At 28.9% G+C, this 11,069-nt stretch overlaps 1 protein-coding gene across 1 annotated transcript in view; it reads left to right on the top strand.

The window, feature by feature from the left end:
• The first annotated feature begins 7,092 nt into the window (after positions 1-7,092).
• Positions 7,093-11,069, top strand: part of LOC100208756 (uncharacterized) — a 6,481-nt gene continuing 2,504 nt past the window's right edge. Inside the window, exons 1-2 of the mRNA XM_065811202.1 lie at positions 7,093-7,245; positions 7,338-7,473. Coding sequence (XP_065667274.1) covers positions 7,164-7,245; positions 7,338-7,473 — 218 coding nt within the window. The 5' untranslated portion in view covers positions 7,093-7,163. The remainder of the gene's footprint in view (positions 7,246-7,337; positions 7,474-11,069) is intronic.

The raw sequence follows: 11,069 nt of genomic DNA on the forward strand, positions 1-11,069 counted from the left end.
ATGACATCATACATTAGTATATCAAGAGCCCCTTAGACTGAATTTACAAAAAGAAATAACTCCAATATAAAAGTTGGTTTTGAAGGGTTTTACTCACCTCTGGCCCACTGTGCATCGTAACTCTTTAGTAATAAGTTTTTACGAGTCGTCGAAGACTTTAACAATTAAAAAACAAAAAATCTTTTTCAAAATTTTTTTGTTGGTTTGTATAAAAATCAGAATTTATTTTTTATAGAAAGTGGGATAAAAATCTACTTTAACAATATTATTTATCTTGAAAACGCCGTAACAACCGCAAACCCATCTATTGTTTATTATATGTTGAAGAAGATCTGCAAGTTCTCTTTTTATTATGCCTATCATATATATATATATATATATATATATATATATATATATATATATATATATATATATATATATATATATATATATATATATATATATATATATATATATATTTAATAAGTTAATACATTTAAAAGTTATGTAACGGGGAACAGCGGGGTATGTAAGAGTTAAGTCCTAGAAAAAAAAAAAAGTTAAAATGTAATTTAAAGCTTCCACTAATTCTTCCCACGATTGCGCGGGCTATCTTAGTAATATATTATATAAAAGCATAGCGGTTATCTGTCTGCCTGTCAGTGGGCATTTTCGTTTTCCGAGGTTAGCTCAAAAACTATAATGCATAGAGAATAGATAACAAGTGAACTTTGTTTTGAATCAGTCTGAAAGGGATCTTAGCAAAAAAAAAATTTGCAGTTTTATTTAAGTTAATTGATGTCAGAGTAAGTTAAAGTTAACAAACTTATTCTTGGATATCTACAAAACCTGATAATTTTTCATCTCTAATGGGTCAGAGTAGGATACTATAAAGATCATTCATATCAGCTTCTTCAGCTACTGGCAACTTGTTCCAAAACTAACCAAAAACACTAATAACAAATCAACTAATTACTTTGAAACCTCTTTTTTTCTGAATGAGTAAGTAGAAAATAGTCCAGGAACGGATATATCTTAAAGCAATAAATTCCTATAGACATCCATCTAGTATTGCGTGTTGCACCTAGAGCTCTAAAGAGGACATTTTCAGTTTCACCAAAGAAAAGGCGGCAAAGGTTTAGAAACTCTACATAATCATCTCTATTCTTCATGGTCTTTAAAGATTCGGTGTAAGAAACCAGCAATTTTTCACGTAGGCAGAGCAGTTCAGGTGTGCAGAAAAGTGTATCACTGGCACGTATGAAAACCTTCTGATCAACTTATGACTATTGTTTCTAAAAACTTTTAAATATTTCAATCTCTGGTACTGTAATTGAACCAATTGCTGTTGTGAAAACACTATAAAGCATAATCTAAAACACAAAGTATCTGCAGTCAATATAAACGAAAACAAAATCATGATTGCATTTCAGTAACCTGTATGTATGCCAATGTCCAAAAAAGTTGCATTAAACAATTAACACCGAATCTAACTGTGAAGACTCCATTTTTCAAGTTCCTGGAACTAAACGTTTTCTTGTTGTTCTCAGGTGCCTAAAGCAGTTTTTGGAGCTAGAAAAATTTTCTTCGTGTTGCCTATACTTACGCATTTAACCACTTTCTCAAATTTACTGTCATAACAATTATTATCAAATGAACCATTGCTGTCAAATGCTGATTTGTTAGCTGCTGTTGCAATTTCCTAATTTCTACAGGATGCATGTGATACTGTGCAAAACTGAAAGTTTGACTTCTAATTAACTTAGAGCTTGAGCAACTGTTCCTACTACAAAATATGCTCGACAATTAAATATATTAACAAAATATAATGATGATGCTACATCACTTCTGAACAAAATCTTCTGCTTCTTCTTCTTTGAACTTGACCTTCGATATTGCATGATTAATTGGAAGGAACACCATAATCATCATTCAATTTACTCAAAATGCCGGAGCTATCGTTTAACCGGTTTTTACACCGGTCTTCTGAGACTCATGTTAAAACACTTTTAAAAGGTTTTTTTGTGAAAGAAAAAAAAAAGAGGTGCATATTTTTAATTAAAATCAAAAATGTTATACGCAAACATATTGTTTGCTTGTTTGCTAAAATATTAAAAAATTTCAATTAAACGAATCATTAAAAAAAAAAAATATTCTCAAATATTTCACCACATTGGGGAAGTTCACTTCAATTATTTTAGCAATGTTTTCTGGTTGCTTTGTAAACAAGCTCTTTCAATATTGCATATCTATGAGAGTTTTCTTGATTGAACTTTTTTTTGATGATATAAAAAAAAGTTCACTCAAGATCACTATATAATCAGGTTCTTCATAAAAATGTTTACTATAAAAAATATTTAGTTTATTGGGCTGAATTGGGAGATCCATAACAGTGGACATCTTACAACTTCTTCGGTAATTTTAAAGCAACATTAAATAACCAAAGTTAAATTATTAGTTTAAAGTGTTTTACTCAGATTATCGTGATGAGGTAGGATAACTCTCCCAAATAAACACCAAAACATAGTTAAATATCCTCATCTAGACATCAACACTACGATAATAGCTTTCATTTTAGAATCAGAACAATTATTATTAGCCCATTTCCAAAGCTCCTTGAAATAGATGTAATTGCTTGTTGTACTATTTAAGAACTTACCACAAGCTGTCAAAAGTATTAGTCCTAACAACGTTATAGTTTTTATACAATCTTTTTCAGAGTTTTATCTACTACTTAGTTGAGGTAATGCGTGTAGCACATATATATATATATATATATATATATATATATATATATATATATATATATATATATATATATATATATATATATATATATATATATATATATATATATATATATATGTATATATATATATAAATATAATATATAAATTCCCTTTATATATTAGCCCCTTTATATATTATATATAAATATATATATATATAGATATATATATATGTATATATATATATATATATATATATATATATATATATATATATATATATATATATATATATATATATATATATATATATGTATATATATATATATTTATATATAATATATAAAGGGGGGGGGGGCTAACATTATTTTGCAAGTTTTATAAAACTAATATTAGTTTTCAGTTATTCTTAAAAGAATACCACATGCATCCATTTTCAATAAAATATACTATAAATATTTCACTAAAATTTAAAATTAAAAGAATATATTACAATCTAAAAATAATTTAGAAATTCTCGTGTCTTTACTTTTTCCATTTATAAAACCTTACTATAGCTTTTACATCTATTTCCGAGGTGTTCAATTTATAAAATCGAAGAAGTAGAAGATGATTCAATTGCTTCTTCTTCTGAGTCGAGGTTGACCGATTATCACTTCATCATTCTTAGATGAGAGAAAGATCTCTCGGCTGTGCAAGTTGTCAATGGTACACGGCGTTAATTTTCGGCCAAAAATCTTTCAGCGCGGATTGTTCGCGCGACTATTAAAATTAAATGTCATGTAGACTGGAATATTTTTACGTTTGGTTCAGTCTGCACTAAAATGTGCAGTTAAGTAACTAAGGATCATGGCTTAATTGGTCAAAAGTTGAATGTTTTAATGTGTTAATATGTGGAAATAGGAGTTATTTTTTTGTTCATGGAAGAATATATGTATCGATATACGAGGCAAAGAAGCATGAGGTGAATTGCAACCAAATTTCTTAACTCCTTCATTAACACAAGATTCAAAAAATGATTTAAAAATTGTTTCTGATCTCATAGATGATATATGAACTTTTTATAAATTTATAGATGAAGCAATTGCTAACAAATGAAATTACATAACAGCTGGCACAATTCCTGTCTTTTGTTCATACAACTAACTTGTTTACAAGCATCTTGAAGAAAAAGGTTGACCCAATGTGCGTAGCAATGTATAGAAAATCTTCATAAATTGTAAAATTTTCAGAAACTGATCGAACACATATAGACATTTCCTCAATACCGAAAATGTCTTGAGTTTCATCACATATTACAGGAAAAAAAATTCTCGATTTAATAGCAATAAGTAAGTTTCTAAGCACATAATTTGCCATTAGTTCTATCATCTTGTTAACAATGTCATGAGACATGTACTTACTGTTTGACAGCCAGCTCGATAGAGGTGGATAATCTTCACTCCTCATTAAAAATAACTGATTAAGATTGCCTTCAATTTCATCATTCCGTCGAATTTCTAAGCCTTGTTGAGTAACACATTTTAATGTAGAGATTAAATGAATTAAGCACTCGTAATGCTCATTGCATTGCTCATCGTCCATTTCACTTATCATTTAATGTGTGGTTTTTAAACCTGCTCCACGTAGTGTAAACAATTTTTCCTGTGCCTCCTTATGAAATGATGGTAGGCCGTGTTTTCATAGTCTTTCTACAGCCTTTTTCCAATTGTCATAACATTTTGTCAAAAAATTTTGTTCACTGCATTTTGAAAAAGATACCAGATTTTTTCTTGACTGCACCAATGCAAGTATAGTAAAATACTTTCTTTTTGGAATGACATAGATGAATCCAAGGGTAATCTATAATCCATTTTTCATTGAAAAATCTAAGTTAATTGCCATAAATTTTTTGGTTGCTTCAATATCGGCATATATATATATATATATATATATATATATATATATATATATATATATATATATATATATATATATATATATATATATATATATATATATATATATGTATATATATACAGTATTGGACAAAACATTTGCAACCAACATTGAACAATGCTAAAAAGTGTTCCTAATTTTACATGTCTTAAAAACGAAACGTACTATACTACCACAGTAAACAGTTCAGGAGTCTGGAGTCATAGCATGCCATGACATGAGCAGTCAGCTGACAGGTGACAGCACACAGGCAGAATTTCGTTGACAAGTGCCATTTTGCAGCGGACAAAGCAAGTACAATTTTTTTGGTTTGTTTCATTTTCTTAAGTCTGGTCCGTGTCAACGTCACGGAAGTTTTTTAATAATTAAAGGAAGTATCCAGAAGTTTCCAGACGTTTCCAAAAGCATGCAGAAGCTTCCAGAAGTTTCCAGAAGAAGCATCTGGAAGCATCCAGTAGCATCCAGAAGTATCCAGAAACATTCAGAAGCATCCAGACGCATCCAGAAGCTTCCAGAAGCATCGAAAAGAAGCATCTAGAATCTTCCAGAACAGGTTCACACAGGTTCATTTTACTATATAAGAGACATGTAAATCGACATGTAATTCAGTCAGTATATGGAAGTCAATCAGTCAGTATTATCAAGACAGTTTATTGAAGTGAGTTTTATCAAAGTGTTTTATCGAAGAACATCAATACAAGAAGTGAAATACAACAAGTGTTTCATTACATTAATACAGTCCACATCCAACCAAGACGTTGTGTTCCACCGAGCATTATTGTATCATCACAAGGTAAATGTAACACGGTAAGCCTTGAGAAATGTGATTATTTATTTTTATTATTTTTATGACTTCAAGTGCAAAAATGGCTCCCGACAGTCTTGGATTGGAACTAAGAAAGAAAATTATTGGCGATTACGTAAGTGGAATGTCACAAAAAAGTATTTGTGATAAATATTGCGTGAAAAAATGGACCGTATCAAGACTATGTTCCTAATATCGTTCTACGGGGAAGTTGGCAGCAGATAACAAAGGTGGAAGACCGCGTTCCACCACTTCAAGAGAGGATTCTATGATCTTCAGATCCGTCAAGAATGATCCCTGGATATCATCAGTCGAGATACAAAAGCAATTAGAGCTGTCTGTATTGGACCGAACAATCAGACGACGTGCTGTTGAAGCCGGATTGTTTTCTCGACGTCCTGCAAAGAAACCGCTGATTTCACTAAAAAACCAGAAGAAAAGGCTCCTGTTTGCTACATCTCATATTGACTGGAATGTGCAGAAATGACAAACTGTCCTGTTCAGTGATGAATCGAAGTTCAACATCATTGGGAGCGATGACAATTGCCGTGTACGTCGACCGGCCGGAAAACGCCTCGATTTACGTTACTGCCATAAGACCGTGAAGCATGGTGGAGGCAATGTAATGGTCTGGGGGTGTTTTTCTGCTAACGGTCTAGGTTCAATACATCGAAACGATGGAATAATAGACCGTTTCATGTATAAAAATATCCTAAAAGATGTTATGTTACCTCATGCTGAATGGAATCTGCCAATAAAGTGGGTTTTTCAGCAAGACAACAATCCGAAACAAAAAGTAGTCAAGCAGTGGTTTCAAGACAACCACCTATCAGTGATGGATTGGCTGCCTCAATCTCCGGATCTCAATCCTATTGAGAACCTGTGGGAGATCGTCAACCGCAGAATTAATCGTGAAGGTGTTCATAATAAGAATCAACGCGTACAAATAATGAACTTTGTGACGAATAAAACTTGAAGAACTTTGTCTCTAAACAGATACATAGTTATTTTTCTAAATTGAAAAAATGTAGCACTTTTATATAAAGAAACTAAATTAGCATTATTTGGTTGCACTCGTTTTGTCCGATACTGTATATATATATATATATATATATATATATATATATATATATATATATATATATATATATATATATATATATATATATATATATATATATATATACATATATATATATATACATATATATATACATATATATATATATATATATATATATATATATATATATATATATATATATATATATATATATATATATTATATATATATATGTATTAAATATATGCTGTAGTTATATTAGTTTTAGAAATTCTTTTCTTAAAATATTTTATTTAGTTTTACTCGGTTTATCTTGAATTACTTTAAATATAATAGAGGTGACTGCAGTCTCGGATAGTTAAACACATCGATTACAAAGCTTTGATATTTTTCTTTCTTTATTAAATAAAATGCTTTTTTATTAGAGATAACTCTTTGAAGGTTTAATTTTACAACGGAATTTCTACTGGAATTTTAATAGCTGAATAAATAAGCTTTAAATTATCTTGAAGTCACTTTAAAATTTGAAGAACCAAATTGGAAAACACCTGATCAAACATAAGGATAAAAATTATTTTCATATTATATAACACATTTGAGTAAACGTGCAAAGCGCATTCATTAGAAATAAGAATTTATATTAAAAATGGAAACTGTTTTGCTGTTGTTAATTTTTACAACTAGCATGGTTACATTGGATTTGATTAGCGGAGCAAAGCAACGATACGGTACAACAATTGTAATAGGTTTAGTAAAAAGTTCAAAAACAAGTTTATTATCAATAAAAAAAAATATTTTTTAAATTTCACTGCGTAATTAGATTATACAATTACATTAAAAACTGGACGGGGACTAGGAGCTGGAACAGACTCAGTATTTAATCTAACCTTCATTGGATTCGAAAAGAACGTCACATATTTTTTAGATGGCGAAGGTTCTAATCTAGAAGCTGGAAGGTAAGCACGCTATTAAAAAGTGTTGTTAAATGTAAAACGTAACGTGTTTGTCCATTTATCGACTAGCACGGAAACGATACTGAAAAAATATGTTTAAGTTTGAATAGCATTGTTGCGGGAAAATTAAATTTCTAATTATGCATTTTTGCATATTTATTTTCTATGAAATATTTTCGTTCCTGTTAATAAACAAACAAGTAAAAAACGGTAAAAAATGCGTGACGTAGTTTGTGAACGACCCCTAAACTACGCATGCTCAGAGTTGTTAAAGTGCTTTTTAAGAAATTGCTGTCAGTAAGTTATTAGTTTAAGCAATCAAGATGTTTCCATAAAATATCTGGTCTGCAAGATAAACAATTAGATTGCTTAAAGGTAAACGACCAAAAATCTTATTATGGACTGCAACCAATTTTTTAAAATTTATTTATAATGTAATATGCCTATCAAGATTTTATGGTATTTAATTTAATATAATATAGTTGCGGTATATTATGGAATCCTAACTTCAGCTTTAATTTTCAGGGGCCGTATTCTCATCTCTCCGTTAAGCTAAACGGAGCTTTTGTCTGAAATTTCATTACAATATTTCTAAAGAAATGACGAAAATTTATATAAGTTCGTTAAAATAAAACTTCTACCAAAATAAAACATTTATGTTTAAAAAATTATAATTTTAAATAAATTTTTTACTAATGTAATTTAAAAGAAGTTTTTGACTAACGCTCCGTTAAGCTTAACGGAGAGATGAGATTACGGCCCCTGACCGTTAAAATCTCAAGTTCTTGAATGGCATTTTAAAGTAAAGACTTTGCTCGGTAACTTTGACTTATTTCAAATTTTAGTGCCATTAAGGTTCGTGGCTGTTTATTTGGTAGTAAAATAAAAGAAAGGTGTGACCCATCCTATTTATTATATCCCAGATCTTTACCATATGCCAAATCTAGCTCAAAATGCTCCGTTTAGTATTGTTATCTTATTGGTAAACAATATTAGTAAATTAAATGGGACTACATTAGAGCATTCCTTAAACTAGAAAAAAAAGGAGGGTTTAAATTCGACATTAAACTTGGCAATCTATCATACTGACTTTAATAGACGTAAAAAGAATTTCAAAATTGCAGCTTAAACACTTAGTGGTTCAGTTGCTATTGTTATAGAACTTTTGTTGGTTTCAGATCATCCAACTTTTTTAGATGTGCAAGACATTTAAAATCATTAGAAATTAAAAAAAAACTCAATAGACAAAAAAAACAAAGTTTTCATAAACTTTATTCATTAAATCTTTTTTTATAGTAAAGCAAATAACCTCAGATTTTTTTCATCAATTAGTCTGACCCTCTTTCCAACCGTTATTTATAAAATAACCTTCAACGGGCACGTTTTTTCAAACGAAAAAATGTGTCCGCAGAAGTAACGATTCCTAGCTGGAAGCAAACATTTAGTTTGTATGAAAATTTCCACATTGATTTAAAAGAGGATGAGAAATTGAATGGAAGGATGCATTCTTTTATATTTATACATAACTGTTTAATTATAAGCAATTAATTAAAAAGAAAAAAAAAATTTTAAATTTTAAGCTTTATTATAAAATAAAAACTTTTTTTCTAAAATCTGATGCGGAAAAAGTATAGCCTTTTGTCTATTTAAAACAATTATTTATTATTCATTTTTTATGAATTCTTTATTTATATATTTTTCATTAGTTTTTTCCCTGCATATTTTCTAACGTTTTTTTACTTTCGCTTCTAAAAACAGTCTTGTATATGGTATATAAGATAAAACATCTTTCCATCTTGTAATCTATAGAATATTTTCTAAAAAAGGTCAGCACATTTTTATATACTCAAGAAAAAAACTTAAAAAATTAATGGTGCACTTTTATAAAGCAACAACTTGGCAATGATGTATTGGTTACTGAATTAAATATTTATAGTTTTAAATATGTGACCTTGACCTTCAATAAGTTTCTCGTTTGTAAAATGTCATGTGCTAAACAATTTTATGGTACAAATTTTTCGTTGCATTTTTAAACAAGCGAAGTCCTTTTTATCTCAGAATTATATATTAGAAAATGAAAAATAAACGGTAACGGTAAAAATTGTTATGTTAAAAAATCAGGCGAGGAGATTCGAGATAAGATTCGTTAAATGACGAGAGATTTCTTAAATTCTAAATATTAAAGATAAATATAAAAGAAAAAGATTAAAGAAAATTTAAATTGAATATTAACAAAAAATTCTCTGTATTTATCGAAATTTTTCAATACTTAGTCGCCAGTCTTTATCGGGTGCATCATACTCTGGATACCCCAGTGGGCACAGTAGGTTTTTAAAACGTTCTTTGGACGTTTTTATTAGGTTTAAATCTTATAAAAACGTCTAAAAAACGTTTTAAAAACGTACTGTGCCTACTGGGACAGTTCTCAAATATACATTGATTAAGCTATTTCATTTTGAGTGTCAAACAAAATCACTAGAAATTAGTCATTTGTGACCAAAAAAATTATTCAGAAAGCAGAACAAAAATGCCAAAGGTTTGCAGTTTAAATATCTTGGATGTCGAGATGACATGAAAACGCTGCATCATTTGGTACAAGTTTTTAAATAATTTGAGAAAAAATATAAAACTTCCAGAAGTAAAGTAATGGTGCAATTCTCTCTTATTTACTTGCATTTAAATTATTTGATTAATTGATAGGAACAAATTATTTATAGTATGCAAATTTATTAAAAAGTTAGCAAAAAAATATTTGATCCTAATAATTATGCATACTTGATAAACATATGTGAATCACTCAAGAAAGCATAATGTGAATCGAACATATGTGAATCACTCAAGAAACTCAAAAATCAGTTCTGGATTAATGTTTCAATTTAGCTTAATACATAAAGAAGAAACATCTGCGTTGAGAGAAGTTTCAAAGTTGTTCAAGATGTCAAAATATTTTTTAATACTGAAAAATCATTAAACTCAAGGTTTATTGTAACAAATAAAAAAAAAAATTGTAAATAAATACATATGTGTTGAAAAATATATGTTTTAACCAAAAACTTGTTTAATTTGAGTGGTGAATGTTGTAAGTTGACTTTTTTTGTAAATGTAAAAACATTCAAAAATTAAAACTGGTATTTAAATATTAGAAAAAAAAATAAAAAATTCACATCTAATAACTAATAAACAAATAGAAGCCAAGCAAAGCAAAAATATTTAAAAATAAATGATTTTTTTATAAAGTTTTTTTCTTTTAGATTAAAAAAAAAAAGCATTAAAAAATAATTCCTTCAAGTTCTCTTTGAGTTGTCTTGCAGGAGCAACAACAATTGATAATATTTACTATTTTCTCAGTAGTATTTTAAATCTTAAAACACTAATGAGAAAATGGTAAATAGTACAGGAGGTCTTTTAACATTTTGAGTGCATCAATTGTTGTTGCTTTTGAAAGCGCAACTCTGATTTTCAAAATATGTCACAGATTTTCAAAAAAATTTAAATCTGGAGAATTTGAAGACCTTAAAAATTTTTAATATATTGCTCCGCAACCCTGTCATGACCATTTTGGCGGAATAGCAGAGTGCACCATCTTGCATTAAGATTTT

This window comes from Hydra vulgaris, chromosome 12, assembly GCF_038396675.1.
Source record: "Hydra vulgaris chromosome 12, alternate assembly HydraT2T_AEP".
Taxonomy (NCBI): Eukaryota; Metazoa; Cnidaria; class Hydrozoa; order Anthoathecata; family Hydridae; genus Hydra; species Hydra vulgaris.